At 41.1% G+C, this 18317-nt stretch overlaps 1 protein-coding gene across 1 annotated transcript in view; it reads left to right on the forward strand.

Annotated features, from left to right (window-relative positions):
• hcn1 (hyperpolarization activated cyclic nucleotide-gated potassium channel 1) overlaps nt 1–18317 on the forward strand; it is a 73783-nt gene that overhangs the window by 42300 nt on the left and 13166 nt on the right. The window contains exons 5-6 of the mRNA XM_078272121.1: nt 6167–6313; nt 9476–9716. Coding sequence (XP_078128247.1) covers nt 6167–6313; nt 9476–9716 — 388 coding nt within the window. The remainder of the gene's footprint in view (nt 1–6166; nt 6314–9475; nt 9717–18317) is intronic.

The raw sequence follows: 18317 nt of genomic DNA on the forward strand, positions 1-18317 counted from the left end.
CCACGAGCAAGGCGGGGTCAAAATAGACAAGAAGTCTATTTTATGCAAATGCTGAGCGATGCGACAAAGCGACTGCCAATCGGGCTGAAGGCAGGGTGAGGGCAGCGTGACGTATGTACGTTGGTTGCTCGAGTTGAAGAAAATTATTCAAGATGGCAGAAACGCTTCAGGACATCGTATGTATCTGATATGTTTGGCATTTGATCTCATATATTTTGTTACCCCTATCGGGAAATAAATACTTTTAAATCCAAAAACATAATTCTTGTGACTTGACAATACCTCTGAAGTGACTTGTAAGACGTGCTTGAAGGTAGCACCAGAGAATTTAACTTTACTGTTGCCAAGCAACCAGGAGTAGGCTAGGCACGCCCAGGAGCACCCATCAAGAGTGCGTGTCGCTCTCTTCTGTAGCTAATGTGACTGTAGGGTAAGGCTTGTATCGTGTGGACGCGTCGACAGTGTTCTTGTCATTACTTAGAATTCCTCATGGAGGAGACAGAAACTACGCACTATAGCTTCAAAGTATTAATCTGAGGGTTTTGCTCTTTCCGACTGCATAAAATCCTGCTCATTGGAGCTAGACTTAAATAAATTAGGTTCTCTCAGTGGCCCCATGGACCAATGGGTTGAGCTCTCACAGATCACAATATCCTGGGCGATGACTAAGAAAGAGGATTTTCTTCCCCCAAGCAGATCACATAAGGCCAACGGGGTGAGGAGTTCTATCACATGACCAGCCACCTTATTGTCAGTATGCTGCCAGTGAACACATTGTATTTTTCCCTTTCATTTCAGTCCCCGTTACATCAGTTTTTAGGATGGGGGGGGGTTGATTATCCAGCATTTCAGCCGAGCCACCATCTGTGATCTTGCTGAGAGGTCTGAGCAATTCCCAGAACACACGGCCATGACTGATGCGCTCTGTGTGCTCGCACGCAATAACCTGACTTTAACTGTCAAACTTTTTTCTTTGCAGAATTCCATGTACATACATCACTATAGTTCAGGGGATTATAGTCCTCTATTGTACAGTTTGTCTTGATCCATTTAAGGACATAGTCATGATTAGAAATGAAGAGCTGACCTTTAATTTATGTGGTAACATAGATGATGTAAACACAAAAAGACATTTTTTAATATACATGATGTGTCAACGGACACAGTTCATGTTTCTTTCAAGTGAAAGAGTGATGAACATAATTTGGTAATGATCTGGTGTTGTTCCTGCAGTCATGTGATTTTTAATATACACATTGTGTATTAGAGCTGAAATCATTTTTAGAAAAATAAACTGCTTGTTTATTAATGTTTTAATAACTGATTCAAGCTATGATGCCACACATCGTCTTCGTCACTTTTAAAGGATTTGCTGTGTTTCTATCTTATGTGATTATGAAGGAAATATCTTCTTTTTTTTTTTTTTTTTTGATTGTTGGTTAAACCAAATAAGAACTTTAATGACAAAAACTTGGACAATTGTGATGGAAACCTTTTTTTTATTTTCTGACATGTAATAGTCTGACAATTAATCGAGAAAATAATCAGCAAATTGCATAATAAACTGCAACTAATGTTGTCATTATCGATAATAAACTGATTATTTTCTCAGTTAATAATTTTGTCTGTAAAATGTTTCTTTGGCCAACAGTCTAAAAACCCCAAAATATTCAGTTAACTATCATCCATGACAACGAAAAGCAGCAAATCCTCACTTGAGTGAGCGAGTGATGAGTGAACGTTGCGCATTGTTGCTTAAAAAATGAAACAATTAGTTTTTCGGTCAATCAGCTAATTGATAAATTAACTAATTGTTTCAACTCTACAGCAAAATAATTGATAAAATGATGAATAAAAGAACTGTTAGTTGCATGCCGACTGTATTTATGTGAGCATATACACAGACGCGTACTAAAGCAGGACTGGACTGATGCACAAAGTACACATCAACTATCCTGCAGGAGGTTGTACGTGTCGGCAGAGTCACCTTGGCTGTGACTTTACCAGGACATGCTAAAATACCAGTTCATTAATTCACACCTTTAAAGCATTTCGACGTTATCAATTAATTCTAAAACGCAGGCCCGACCTTGCCACCCGCTTCTGTAGTCAATGACAATCTAGAGAATAAAAAACTCTGTGGCTTTTGGTGCAGTGTTATTATACGTAACATGGCACTTAAAATTCATCATTTGGAGCAGAAGCTTTTATGCCTCTATGCAAAATACAATACTAATTGTTGCTGCAGTATCATTATGGTACAAAGCTACCCACAACTCAACTTTTAAAAAAAGTGGTGGAAATGGTGATTCAGTTTCATCATCCTCTAACAGATGGAGAGAAATAAAATGTCATCATCACACTAATAATCAGCAGGTCTGGTCATTCATTCAGGTTGGGATTGACAACAGAACTGTTAGCAGATCAAAAAAAGTCACACAGAAAGAAAACACTTTGCTGCATAACACCATTATCATTGGAATGGGTATTTAATTCACAGCATGGAACTGATTTCTTTATAAGATAGAATGTATCATAATTGAAAACATAATTATATGATTGATCATTGCCAGATGCACAGATGTCACAGCACATTCGGCCAAAAATGAATGACAGAGGGTCGCCCACAGCAAACAAGTCAGCTGTTCGAAGTCACTGTTTGAATTAGTGACATGTGTCTTGCTCAGTATGTGATGTACATCTGCTCCGCAGCAAATCTGCTTAATCAACATCCCACTTTAGCCATTCGACATCCCTACGGGCATCAAACTGACAACTCTGAGTCTGTGAATGCCTTGTCCGTGGTAACAGAGCCCCAGTGTGTAGCCAGATTCAGCTCGGGCTGATTTGCTGCATGGCTGTGCATATCAGTGGAGCAGGCTGAGGAGCAGCAGGGATGGGTTCAGGGTGCTCAGCCTGTAGTCATTACATCTATCACTGCCATAGCCAGGGGGTTGGAAACATGGAGAGAGGGATGTTGGTGTGGGGTTAGACGGTAGCTAAGGTCAGAGGATGTTTACGAGAAGATGAGGAGAGAAGAGAATGTCGATATGTTTTACTTAAATTGTACTTATTACAGAAACGAAATTTATCGTGATCTCTTATGTTAATAAAATAAAAATGATTAAAGAAAGGAAGGCCATCATTAAACAAACTAAGAGAACGATATAAAGGAATCAGATGAAGCATAGGAGGGGGTGGAAGGATAGGATGGTGTAAAACATGCATGGTCTCAAAACATGCCTGCTGGAATGCCCTGATGCTGAATCACTGTAAGCCAACTGTGTGTCACACAGCAGCTGAAGAGCTCGGCTTTAAGACATATATAATATGTGCTTTATTTCATATACAGGGTTTAGAGTGTTATGTACACCTAACTTAACTTAACTTTCTAAGCCCTGAAATACTGTACTGGTTAAAGAAGGTTTCAAACACTAGTAAGTATGAAAAAAGTATGATACTATATGCATATTTTTGGCAACTGTATTATAGAAGCAGTAATGCTTAAAAAAAATTGCTCAACATTTTAGGATACTACTCTCATGTCCATACATTAAATGCTGTATGAAGCTACAGCTACAAGCGGCGTTAGCTTAGCACAAAGACTGGAAACAGAAAGAAAGAGCTAGCCTGGCTCTGTCTGGACGATGGGAAAGAGATAGTCCAGCACACAATCCCCCATAGAACCTTGTTGTTTCTACATTAGCTTTGGAAAGAGCAAGCTAGCCGTTTCCCCATACCAGTCTTTATGCTCAGCTAAGATAATCGTGAGTGGCATCAATCTTATCATCAAACTCTTCACTCAAATTTCCCAAAATGTCTAACTATTTATATTTACTTTAGTTTTTTCAACAGCTTTGTTAAATATAAATCTGTATTTCCTAAGCCGGAGAGACAAAGGCATTCGATTGTTTCCTCCTCTACTGTATATGACACCATTTGACTTCATTTGAGCACATGCACACAACAGAAACCTTTCTACCTTGTCTAACTAAAGTGTCATTCTCATTTTGGAACACATTCACCAACAGCAAATTACTTTCTTGCAAACAGAATACAAGTCATATTTCACTGGGATTAACCAAATTTTACAGGACATGAAGACATATGTTTCTGTCGTATGTTATTTTTCACAGATAACAAAGTGCCCCCGGGATAGTGCCACTAGCAAGGAGTGGCTTAATTTTGTACCAAATTGTTCATTCCAATGTGAGTGTAGAACTCACTTTCTCTATAGAGAGAGAGAGAGACATGGATAAGGAGGAGGAATGTAGACAGCATTTCTATAAATTGCTCCATTAGAGAGTATTACTGGATAATTAACCAATAAAATAAAAAGAATAAGTCGTCATTATGAAAACTTGACCTAAAGCTGGAGGTCACGTATCAAACCTGAAGCATCGGGGACGTCGTATCATGCTCAGTGCCTGACTCTGTGCATCACTCTCCAGCTTCTACTGTAAACTAAATCACAGTATCACCTTTCTGCAGCCGCAAGAGGAATTAATGAAGGAGGCATTGTGACTCAAGTGTCTTCTCTCTCACGGACACATCTCATCACACTGGTCATAGAGCCTGCCAGTGGACTGGACTACCAACCTCACAGCTACTGTTGGCTCTTACCCACTGCTCTACTGTGATCACCAGAGGCAGTGAGAGAGTTTATTTTCAGGTGTCAGGACTTGGACTGGCTGCTAAGATTGTTTTCGCGACCCTGGGCCTGTCTGTGGAAAACCTGTGTGATGAAACAGAGACTGATCAAAATAGATGCGCTGAAGTATTTTCTCGTTTTCCCTCTCCTTTGAGTCAATACTTGCCTTCAGGTTAATGTGGACAGAATTTGAACTTCTTCTAGGACAAAAGTATTTATCAAATACGGGATGGTTCTTGCATCTTTGTTACTGGCAGTATTGCACAAATGAAAACAGTCCTGCGTCCAGCAATGCATGTGCAGTAAGAAAAAGAAGTAGAGTCACAGGCCATCTGGATTTCTGATAGTGAGGTTACAAAATATTTCATCTATTTTCTTCATCCTTCCCTCTTCCTCTGGCCTGTGTACTGCACTGTGAGAAACAATAACTGCAATGGGTTTAATATCATTATGTATTTATTTAAAATTCTGCTCTTTGGGAAATCCAGAGAACTTAAATATATTGCTCTTGGTGAAAATTGTTTGTCAAGCACAACTAGTAACTAATTAACCAGTTATTTACCCAGTCATTTAAATTACTGTAAATATTCTCTGAATTAGATTTTAGTTGCATATCTATGTATTCAATATAAGTATATGTATCTGAAAATCACAACAAAATAACTGCTAAATTTGCCATGATCATTAAATTATGGATGTAATAGAAGTAGTTCTAATTGTAAATACCGCTTTAATTAATTTAGAAAAATGGCAAGTTAACTATGTTTATTTGCAGTATGAATTGGACTTAAAAATGTTGGTTTTATAACTTTTAGCCAGTAATTACTGCTAAATAATTTTGAAATGTACTCATTTTCTTTATTTTGCTAGTAAATGTGCCATGAACATGGAGTTAGGTGAAAAATGTTCCAATCATAACCTGTAATAATGATACATTAACGGTTTGTTTGCAAGGCAAGTTTCAAAGAGCTTTACATACATTTCACCTTAAACAGAAAACAAATACAAAATAATTACAGACCAAAAAGAGAGAATCCCTTTGGCATCACCTCGGCAGGTGCTAAGATAAGTCATGCAATCTCTACCATCTGGTTCGTTGACTATGCAGCTCCTAAATCTCTGCAGGATACCAGGTATACCTTGCTAGTTTACATTAGATCATAGCTTGGTTGCCTATTAGGACTGGGCTTCCTGCTTGGGTGAGATAATCGGAACTGCTACCTTGGTCTGACATAGCCCCGGGCCTGTACTTGTTCCTGCTTCACCACCTGCCTGCCCCCCCCCCACACACACACACACACACACACACACACACACACACACACACACACACACACAACCAAGGACATGGCACTGTGACTATGTGAGAGCACGGTTTGTCCTCAATACAGAGACACAAATACACACTCAGAGTTTTGTTGTTTAAGGTGTACTCTGCCTGTTTGTATGTACTGTTTGGTGTACATATACATGCAACAAGCAACTGAACTCCCTCTGCTTTCTTTGCCTTCTCAGTACAAGCAAGTGGAGCAATACATGTCCTTCCACAAGCTTCCAGCAGACATGCGGCAGAAAATCCACGACTACTATGAACATCGCTACCAAGGCAAAATCTTTGATGAGGACAACATCCTGAGTGAACTCAACGACCCTCTCAAAGAGGTGAGACTGCTTCTCTCTTGAGAACCTAAACTGAATTGAGAAATTGGTTGTTTTACTAAGCAACATTTATTAAGTCTTTTTGAGAGTATCCATTTGAAGATTTTTATTTTTGGAACAGGTAAAAAATACATCTTAAAAAAAAAAGAAAGAAGTTCTTGACAGGTAAGCTGTCACACAGTGGTTTTAGTTTGGGAACATGAATGAGTTTATTCCCTTAAGATGAAGAGTGAATCTTCATTTGGCACCTTTAAGTTCGCAGGAACTGAAACTGAAAACAAAACACCTGTCATCTCATTTTACAAGGTCAAAGGAGAAAAACTGTAAAACGGATTCTCCTCAGCATCCTGGGTGAACCCAGACTGAGCATCCGTCAAGATGTGAAAATATTCTGCACAGAAACGTTACCTGAGCCTCACTGTCACTTGTGGTAAACAACCTGAGCTCCAGAGCTGTTGAACAATCACTCTTTTATTTACAATATTTACAAGTCATCAGTGTAGCACAGGTACACAGCTTGAGTGTACTGTATAATATTCACAAAAAGAGGTAATGAGAAGGAATATTGGAAGTTTATCATGGAGTCAGTGACCAGTTGTTAAATTCCTGGCTGACCTCATATCAGCAGATTACATGGGTAATAAAGCAGAGGACTATAAACCAAAGCAAGTGTAGGAATCGTGACCATCTCTCATGTAGCCCCATTAAGTCACCATGCAGTGGGGTGGGGAGTTGCTGGAAGATTTTAGACACTCACGGGGAGGTGCAGGGATTTAAAGGTATGGCTTACTACAAATAATCATCTTACAGGCTTATTGGTCCACTGTGCACAGCAAGCAAAATAAAAATTTGCATAGAGACAGTGTTGCACAATGAAAGCTATGCCCATGGAACAGACGGGTAAAAACAGGGCACATAATCTAACTTACGTCTCCATTTACCTGAATATTTGTTCTTAAGATATGTCAGTTATGATGGGTATTGTGGCTTGTTTATTCCCAGTCTCTAAAAATGAAGGTTTTTGTCTGAACATCCATTAGATGATTAGGTCACTTGAGGGTTGATTGTTATTTCCATAATTACTATCATAGAAGCATGTGTGATTATCTAATTTTGTTACAGTTTTCAAGAAACCCAACGAAAAACATACAAAATCAGAAGCAGCTTACAAAAGTGTGGCTTAGAACGTGTCAGAATTGTACAGTGAGTGAAACAAAGCAAGGAAAATACTTTGAAAGATTACTGAATACTGCATCCATCAACAATTATGCCAGGTTTTAGCTAGATCATTTTCGGTACCTACACCTCACCACTCAGCTCTTCTGCTCTTTGACTTTCCTTTGAAAAAGCTAGATGATTAATGCCAACCTTCATGCGAGTGCCAGTGCCACCTCCCTCAATGAGCTTGCTTTTGCTAACTCCTATAATCATATCAGACTAAGTGTCCAGCACTTTTTGGGGGTGCTGACTTATAAGTCGATTTGGGATCAGAATCAGCTCCACTTAGCAGCACTCAGACTTGCTTTGGGCCAAAGTAGGGCCATGAAATCAGCCCAAGTATACTTTAACTGATTCTGGCATGTCATTCATCACAAGTCTTGGCATGAGTTTGTCAAACAGGTGTGCCAGAATGAGCCTGCTCAAGCAATTATGACTGCCTGGGATTCACATGACAACTCCGTTTCAGTGGATTAAACCGCTTTGGGTTTGGTGTGTAGGTCAAAGGTAATCATGCTTACAGCAAAGTTATCAGTTAAACATCCTGGTGTGCAGCTATTGACAATGGTATAATTAATTTAAAATGAATCTGCTAAGACGTAAGACTTAACATCAGTGTTTTTTTTATATATATATTTTGCTCCATTACTGTGTCTATAAATTCTCTCCAGGAACCCTTTACTGGTTTCTATTCATTTTGGTAGGCTATGGAAATCAACTTGCAGTGAATTCACATGTGTTTGACCAAACTAATCCATCACATTGAACAGTTTGCGGCTGTGCTGCAGCTGTGGGCAGAAACCACTTGGAAAACCTCTCCATGGTGTTGCTTTCAAGGACGCTCCAACATCTAATAATTGATTGTTGCTGCCAAAAAGCATTCAATTGATAAGCTCTGGTATCGGAAAATCTGGTCAACAAAGACGCACAAGCAAATATGAACGAAAACGAAAATTGCATTTTCAGCAGCTGTGGTTGAGATTTCAGATGTCCATTAATGCCCCAACAGGAAGAATTTTCCAAACAGCCCCCGCTGTACTGTATTACCACAGACAGTGTTACATTTCTGCAGGGTGATTTTCAGAGCAGCAAAACCAGTAATAAACAATAAACAAAACATGTAATATATATATATATATATATATATATAAACACGTAAAAAATCCATGCAGTTTGTAATGGGCTGAAATAACATAACAGCCAGACTGTTTTGCTGTTCTCTCTATCCCCCCCTTTCCTTTCTTCTGTCTCGCTGCCTCTTATTCTCCTCCATATGACAAATCTTTAAATAGGCATAGCCAAAGATTGTTTCCCCAAGAGGACTCCTGGCTGGGCATGAAAATTGCTTACTATCTAATTCATTACTTCTGGTGCATGATTGAGGTCAGAGCCCCATAGCATTAGCTGACACCGGCATCTGAGGCTAAGCTAACATCTCTTTGCGAGCGTCCCAGAGATTGGTTATCTCTCTGATGATGTCCTGTTGTCACTGGAGGAGAGTTATCCCTCATGGGGGGTCAGCAACACACCACCGCAAATGCCAAGTGCCCCAGCTTTCCATCTGCACAGCAACAGAGATGTGTGGGTAAACAGACAACAAGCTCCTAATCTCCTGCTGGGTCTGAGGGGACAGGATGAGACCGGAAAGATGGCCTGCAGCCGGCACCAGAGGTCAAACTCATCAGGATCTGACTCGTGTGCCAAAAAGTTTCTTCTCAAGAGTGATGGGAAGTGCTTTAGAAGTATTAGGGATAAAGCAGCAATATGCATCCAATTCATTTATGCCCGCAGATAAAAGCAGCAGAGATGAAGGATTTGTGGTGGTGTTTTGTGTCAGACTACCAAAACTGATGCTCAATTTTCAAGCTGTAGGTGGAAAGTACAGAATTATTTATGACATGATGATCTCATCCGTTTGACCAACACTTTCTTCTTTTTCTCCACCAGGAAATTGTCAACTTTAATTGCCGTAAGCTCGTGGCCACCATGCCTTTGTTTGCCAACGCGGACCCCAACTTTGTGACGGGGATGCTGAGCAAGTTAAAGTTTGAGGTCTTTCAACCCAATGACTACATTATCCGAGAAGGCACGGTCGGGAAGAAGATGTACTTCATTCAACATGGTGTTGCAAGTGTCATCACCAAGTTCAGCAAGGAGATGAAGCTGACAGATGGATCCTACTTTGGAGGTTAGAACAATTTGAAATAATAATTTTTCTACATGAAAATGCAAACACAAATTATACATGTGGGTACTGCCATGCAAGAACACCATACGGACAGGCACGTGTGCTACAGTATGTTCATACGGTTATATATTGAGACGTGAGTCTAGCCTCAGGTCTTGCGTTTGATGCTGTTTGAAGTTAAGTTATTGTAGATCTAGATTCTCATTAACCAGTGTTGGACGTTAGACAGCTTCTACAGTTACGTAACCACTCATCTGGTAGTTGGAGTAGGCCAAGGCATGGAACTGGCATCCCTTAGGACACACAGAGGATCCTCCCCCACCCTTACCCTCTCACACACACACACACACACACACACACACACACACACACACACACACACATACACACACACACACAGGCGCACACACACATGAACTCTTCTCCCCTCTATTCGTTCCTGCTGCATAAACTTGGCACTAACAAGAGCAGCTAGTCGTTCCTTCTGTGTAAAATCAGGAGCTATTCCCTCAGCCTGTTCTTTGTCTTCCTCTCTCTTTCTCTCGGGACAAGTCCCATTCCCTCTCCAAAACATTACAGATGTCATACATTTTTTAAATGTCAAATGTAATTTCATTGCACGTTGTTTATTCAGACACGACAATGTCTGCCTGCGGATTTTGTCAATGTGAAAGCAAAGCAAAGTTTCCTATTTTAGAGGTTCTTGCATATTTCATCCCCACTATGAAAGAATGCTGAGGAGTCTAAGAATACCTTCGCTTTGGTGTGTCTTGCTGCATGCAGTTCATGTCTCACAGGCGAGTAGGGAAGGCAGTGCTTCCTGCTTGTTCAAACCACAGGACTGCTGTCATGTCATTATAAGTGTATAACTTGCTTTAAATATGGGATTGGGTGTGTTTTAAATTCTGCATAGAGTGGACATGTCATATAGTAAAATATGTGGCAGTTGCAGTGCTGTTCAAACAATTAATCCTCTGGAGCTGAAGCTCAAGAGATATTCTGCTAAAGATTCATTGTGGCACAGAACAAGTAGATCTTGTTTAAAAAAACTAAGCCAAAATGTCAGGATAAAAACCTTTGGCCAATAAGGCTCTGACAAATGGATCGTAGTGGCAGTGAGTGTGAGTGCATCTATCAAACAATTTCAGACAAAACGAAAATAAATTGCAACAGTTTAACTGGCTATTTTTTCCAGTAGAGGATAAAAAGAAATATTGGTGGCTTAGAGTAGACTGAACAGTGGTGGGCAATGCTATATTTTGATAGTTAGATGCTCACATATCATCAATTAAATTCTAATTAAGGCTTTTGACAGAGCATAAACAGTACAGTACAAAAAGTCTTTCAGGAAGCTAAAACATTTAGTATTGTGTATCCCCTGGTGGCCCTCTGGTGACTCACATTAATAATTATCTTAAAGCGACTGTAGTCCATATTTTCATACTAAATATGTTTCAAATGACAATATCATGTGAAAGGGGGTCACCCTTAGTAATGAATCCTAAACTTTATGTTTGGTTCACTCTCACCGCTCTGATAGCATCGCTTTTGGCTGCAGCAGGCTGCTGTTTCCAGCTGGTGAACATAGTGGAGCATTTAGCAGCTAAACAGACAGATATTTCCTTCAGGAGTTGGTAGAGACCAAAAATAGAGCTAAAAGTGAGTGAATATTGGACTTACGCTCGTCAGGTGGCCGGGTAGCATTCATGACTACAAATAAATGATAGTGTTGCTCCATATGTGTTTGATGTGTAATTAAACAGCTGTTTGTCTTGAAAGTCATGATATGTCAATCTTGTGTTCACAACTTGTTTCTGCTTTCCCCAACTGGCCAAAACATCTGGTTTAAAGGGATACTTTGCCAATTTTAAACCAGCTCTGTGTCATGGCAGTGTGCACATGAGCAGTGTTTGGCGTCCCTCAATGGCAGAAAACCCTGCGGAGCCCCATGGAGGTCCGCCGAGATCGGGATGATGTGAAGCGTGAGCTCGGTGCGCTGAGGGAAACACCGGTCATCTGCACACACTGCCCACACTGCCATGACACAAAGCTGGATTTAAATCAGCAAAATATCTCTGGAATAGGACTAGAATAGAGCTGCAACTAAAAATGATTTGTATTATCAATTCATCTCTTATTTTCTCAGTTAATTGATTAACCTTTTTAGTCCGTGAAATGTCAGAACCCAGTGAAGAACGCCCAAGCCAACACTTCAAATTGTTTTGTCTGAGCAACAGCACAACCCCCTCCCCCCCCTTAAATTTAGTTTACATCATATACGTAACCTCACATTTTAGAAGCTGGAAATAACGAATATTTGACAATTCAACTTAGAAATCAACAAATTATCAGTCACCAACAGTTTGTTACCAGATTACTAGGCTTCCTGCTGGCTATAAAGTGCTAGGCTGTTAACTACCACAAGTCTCAACAAACCACTCCCCTGAAAATTGACCTCTGGAGACCAAATTTATAAATCCAGGAAATGTGTTGAGGCAGCTAGACGCTTTGTGCTTTATAGGGATTTTTGGATTATCTTTTTCAAGCTTTGTCTAAAACATTTTGAAGGTTATTCTGTACCACAACATAATAACTCTAATTTTGATGCGTTTGCTGTCTGGTGTGCTCTCACTCAGTGCAGAGATTCACAAATAACAGCTGGGTCCAGATTGATTTAGAAGAATACAAAGGAGTTTATACTGTAAGTGCAATAAGTAGTGCAGGAAGCTGAAGGAGAGTTTATAGTGAAACATCAGCATCTAAAATCAGTCCAATGAAAAGGAGAAAAAAAAACATACAGAGAACATACAGTAGAGTACCATTTAATCTTTTAATTAAAATCCAGTGTTTTATCTGTCCAAATAATAAAGGGCACACTGTTCCTTTTGCTGTGTTCTGTCTGTGCCCGGCCACCTGTTGTTGCCTTCTGCCCAGCTGGTATTCTTACCCGTTTGTATGGCATTAGTAGATGAGCCCTGTGTTGGGAGCGGCTGGCTGTACATACCAGGCACCTCACTTCCCCCCTTTTCTCAGATGATTCACACTCCCCTTACAACCAGGAAAACAGACTCAGAGGGAGACAGAGCAAGCAACAAAACCGAGCCACAAGAAACTATTAGCATAGTCATGAGCAGGACATCTATGAGGACAGTAGGTCACGAAGCACCTCCTGGGCCTGGGCCTCCGTGAATAAGATTACATATTGGTACCACACAGCTCTGTAGTGAAGTCACTCTGAGGCTAAGGGACTGATAGAGTATACTGCTAGGGCAGTGAAAGACATGAAAATCCCTATTGGGCTTGAATGTCTTAGTCATATGGGACTCTCGCTCTCCTCGCTCACAACCATGTAAAGATAAGGGGAAGGGGAGCTGGTTACCATAAGAGTATTTCTGTGGCACACAAAGGGATGGCACATTACCACACATGCTCCTGGGGTCAACTGTGATGCTTTGTAGCTAGGCAACAGACACATGTTAAACTGCATAATGTGAAGTGATAAGAGCGCCTTGCCTCTCACACACACACAGCAAAATATGTCCATTCCACACATGATTTAATGCTGTTAATTTATTAGTACTTTTAACATGAATAAAAAAAAGTTGAGTAAGAGTAACTACTTGACTACTTGAGTTGAGAAGCACCTAAATCATAAGTAAGCCACACATTCATATTTTGAGAGAAAGTAGGAGAATACAGTAGCTGAACATTTTGATGTACAGTATGATGAATGTATATAGTGTTAAAACAGTGGACCTAATCACAGTCTAAAAATACAATCTTTCCTGTCATCTCATTGTCAACTTTCATCTTTTCACACAGCAATCACTCACAACTGGAGTTCAGTTCAGCCTGACAGAATGAATTAGTGCAGTTTGAAAGTGCTATTCCAACAGAAGAATAGGAGAAAAAACTAAGTTTTGTCTCCCACTGTTGCTCCAATATTCTACTGCTGGTAACATTTAGTTATGTAGTGATATGGCTACCTGAATCCAACAGAGCTTGGTGGAGCAAGGTGTCCGCCTCACTGATGTTTTTGAGTATAAATGGAACATAAATGAAGGGCAAAATCTTCGGCTACCACCACATATGCCTGTAATCCGATTGCTGCTAGTGTAATCTGGGTTGCGGGCAAGAGTTCTCATACTTGTTGCTTTATTAAAGACTCATACTGGTAGGTTGGGTCGCCTTGGCAAAAAAAATCCTGCATGCCTTGCTAAAAGTTCTCCAAATTATACTTTTCAAAGAACTGACATTTTGGGAAATATGCTTATCCACTTTGTTGTTAAGAGGTTGATGAGAAGATTGATGCCACTCTCTTGTCTGTGTGTGAAATGAAGCTAGAACTACAAGACGGTTAGCTTAGCTTAGCATAAAGACTAAAAGCAGTGGGAAACATCTAGCTGCGCTCTGCTTACCAGCACATGCAAAGCCCACAAATTATCACCTTATATTCCACTGTCATGTAACACATTTACCTCTGGATGTACCCACACAGCATCATGCAAACTTGTGGATCGACCACTCACAATCTGTCTTTGTGTCTGCCTCTGTTTCTCCACCCTTTGTGAAACTACATGTAACAAGCAGGTTTTTCTTTCAGAATCAGACAGGGTTTTATTGCCAAGTACGTTTTTTAACACATACAAGGAATTTGTTTTGGTGTTGTTGGTGCACATCACACATTCTTTACATTGAATATTAAACAATATAAGTATAGGTACAAACAATATAAGTATATTTACACAGTATGTATTAAGTTAAAAATAAAGAATAAATAAAGATATAAATAAAAAATAAAGAGCAAAGAGCATAGAGAGAACAGTGGCATGAAGGTGGAGTGTCAGGGTGGTTTCCGGGCCTTGTTGATAAGGCTAGTGGCAGAGGGGGAAAAACTGTTCATGTGACGTGAGGTTTTGGTCCTGATGGACCTCAGCATCCTGCCAGAGGGGAGTGTCTCAAAGAGTTTGTGTCCGGGGTGGGAGGGATCGGCCACAATCTTTCCAGCACGCTTCAGAGTCCTGGTGACGTATAGGTCCTGGTGGCGTATAGGTCCTGCAGCGGCGGCAGATTGCAGCCAATCACCTTCTCCGCTGACCGAATGACACGCTGCAGTCTGCCCTTGTCCTTGGCAGTGCTAGCAGCGTACCAGATGATGATGGAGGATGTGAGGATGGACTCAATGATGGCTGTGTAGAAGTGCACCATCATTGTCTTTGGCAGGTTGCATTTCTTCAGCTGCCGCAGGAAGTACATCCTCTGTTGTGCTTTCTTCACGAGGGAGCTGATGTTCAGCTCCCATTTGAGGTCCTGGGAGATGGTAGTTCCCAGGAAGCGGAAAGACTCCACAGTGTCAATTGTGGAGCCACAGAGGGTGATGGGGGCAGGTGGGGCTGGGTTCTTTCTGAAGTCCATAACCATCTCCACTGTCTTTAGAGCGTTGAGCTCTAGATTGTTTTGCTTGCACCAGGTCACCAGGTGGTCAGCCTTCCACCTGTAGGCGGACTCGTCACCATCAGAGATGAGTCCGATGAGGGAGGTGTCGTCCGCAAACTTCAGAAGCTTGACAGACTGGTGACTGGAGGTGCAGCTGTTGGTGTACAGGGAGAAGAGCAGGGGGGAAAGAACACAGCCCTGAGGGGATCCGGTGCTGATGGTCTGTGAGTCGGAGATGTGTTTCCCCAGCTTCACATGCTGCTTCCTGTCAGACAGGAAGTCAGTGATCCACCTGCAGGTGTAGTCAGGCACGCCTAGCTGGGAGAGTTTCTCCTGGAGCAGAGCCGGGATGATGGCGTTAAAGGCAGAGCTGAAGTCCACAGGATCCTGGTTTAGGTTCCTGCGGAGTCCAGGTGCCGGAGGATGGGGGAGGTGGAGGTGAAGCACAGTGGCTGTAGCTTAGGGAGGTGTCGTGGGGGATGGTGTTAGGACTGTCCTTTTGTCTTTCAAATCGACAGTAGAACTCATTCAGGTCGTTGGCTAGGTGTCGATCATTGAAAGAGTGGGGGGTTTAGGCTTATAGGTGGTGATCTGCCTAAGTCCTTTCCAGACAGTCGCAGAGTCGTTCGCTGAAAACTGGCGTTGGAGCTTCTCAGAGTACCGTCGTTTAGCCTCCTTCACTGCCTTGCTACACTTGTACTTCGACTCTTTAAATCTGTCTTTGTCCCCACTCCTGAACGCCTCTTCCTTAGTCAGCCTTAACCTTCTGAGTTTGGCTGTGAACCAGGGTTTGTCATTGTTGTAACTCACCCTGGTGCTTGATGGAACACAGCAGTCCTCACAGAAGCTGATGTATGACGTTACAGCCTCTGTGTCCAGACTATTGGTAGCAGTCCTGAACACATCCCAGTTAGTAGAATCCAAACACGACTGGAGATCCTCCACAGCCTCACTGGTCCACTTCCTTGATGTCCTCACTACAGGTTTGCAGAGCTTTAGTTTCTGCCTGTAGGCGGGGATCAGGTGAACCATGACATGGTCAGAGAAACCCAGTGCAGCACGGGGGACTGCGTGATAAGCATCCCTGACTGTGGTGTAACAGTGATCCAGAATGTTCTCCTCTCTGGTCGGGCATTTAATATGCTGTCTATATTTAGGGAGTTCATGAGTGAGGTTCCCTTTATTAAAGTCTCCAAGGACAATAACTAGGGAGTCCGGGTTGGTCCGCTCCACACACAGTATCTGGTCGGCGAGCATGCGCTGTGTAAACACCGACTAGAATGAATGAGTGGAACTCACGGGGTGAATAAAACATTTCTTTCTCTGTGTAGTTTTTTCTCTGTTTCTTCCTGTGTTAACAGAGGTACCACTTAAAGGGAGCTTTTTCATTATGACAGCACTAACACCTTATTCACACCCACAGCTTGAGTGTTGCTCTCACATCTTGTGCACTCTGTGCTCTATTTTCGTGACAGCTCATGGTGTTGCAAAGTCATCACGACAAGTTAACATTTAATGATTTAATGAAGATGGGATTTGTGCTGTAGATTGGACAGAAGTGCAAATGTGGGTGGAGGTTGAGTGCTGTTGGTGGTTGAACAGCACTGAATAGAAGCTAAGGGAAGATACTTAAAAGACGGGTACTGTTTTAGAAGCTTATAAAGAGAAGAAAAAATGTACGCTGAAGGAATGGGGGGCGGATAGATAGATTGTGAACTTAGTTGTGCCTTGTGTCACTGATTCACTAAAACCCTAAATTAGACGCTGTGAATGTCAGGTGTTACCATCACATATCTACAGTGGCACACATATTCATTTATTTACTGCTAGCTACATAAGATGCTCAGGTGAGGAAAATCATATTGGTTTGCACATCTTTTACAGGCAGTAAATGGTCCAGCAGCAATTCGTCCATCGGTGTTTTAAGCCCCCAACGTCTCCTTCCAGGCAGTGCTGCCTGGAGGGCATTAGGATAAGGCAATGGTTATGGTTAGGTTTGGGGTTAGGGTTAAGGTTAGGGTTAGGTGCCTTGAAGTCAACGGTCGCAGCGCTGCCTTGAAGTCAATTAGGCAATGGTTAGGGTTAGGGTTAAGGTTAGGGTTAGGTGCCTTGAAGTCAACGGTCGCAGCGCTGCCTGGAAGGAGATGTTGGGGGCTTAAAACACCATTGAGCCAGCAATTCTGAATTAGGTTTCCTAAACACATGTTGTATGAAATCATCTTGTCTAATCATTATATCGTAGAAACTGGATTCTATTTTCTATATTGGTCACTAACATTTTTGGTCCAATTACTTTAGGCTGAATCAACAGCATGACCTTTTTCTCTCAACATAAGTTCTGTTTGCAATCATCTAATTGCTCCTCAAAAGATTTTAGCACTAGAATAAGTATTAGCAATGATAAGCATCCTGCTAAGAAAAAATGACCAATTTCTGTATTGCAATTTCAATGCCAGGATTTCATCCAAAGTAACATTTTCAGTCAGAGATATGATTGTTTATGATCTGCTGTAGCAGAGTTATAACAAGGACCACTGCCCAGCCCATCATGATAATAAGAATGAAAATGAAATGGTGGTTCCAACCTTTTTGAATTTCGACTCCTTACAGTATCTAATTGGAGCCCCTTAGCGGTTCAGCCGAGAGAGATTCTTACTCTAAACTTCTCAGGTGGTTTCATTTATGAGGTCAAATTCTAAGATCTAATATTTCACATAATTTCACAAATGAGCAAAAGATTTTTTTTTTTTTATGTATACAAATTTATGTAGCAGAACTTGTTTTTTTTCTTCTACTTTCCTGCCCCATTAATCATCTCACAACCCTTCGGAAGGGCCCGACCCCTAGGTTGGGAACCACTGGGCTTAACTACCTAACTGAATATAAAGTACTTAAAACTTGCTTCAGCTCAACTAGCTACAACAGCAAAATGCTGCTTACACATTGATGCATGACATTTTCCTGAAGTACTTATATTCTTTTATTTAAGTGGGATTTTAAATGCAGGAGTTACTTGTAATGGTAATGTATTTGTTACATTGCTGGATTGCTACATTTACTTTGTTTATTGAGATTTCTAATCATATCGATTATTGTCCCATTCATATGTGTGTGTATTACAGGCATATATTGTCTTTTAGGACAATCTGTCTTTTGTAATCTCAG

This window comes from Sander vitreus, chromosome 16 (assembly GCF_031162955.1).
Source record: "Sander vitreus isolate 19-12246 chromosome 16, sanVit1, whole genome shotgun sequence".
Lineage (NCBI taxonomy): Eukaryota > Metazoa > Chordata > Actinopteri > Perciformes > Percidae > Sander > Sander vitreus.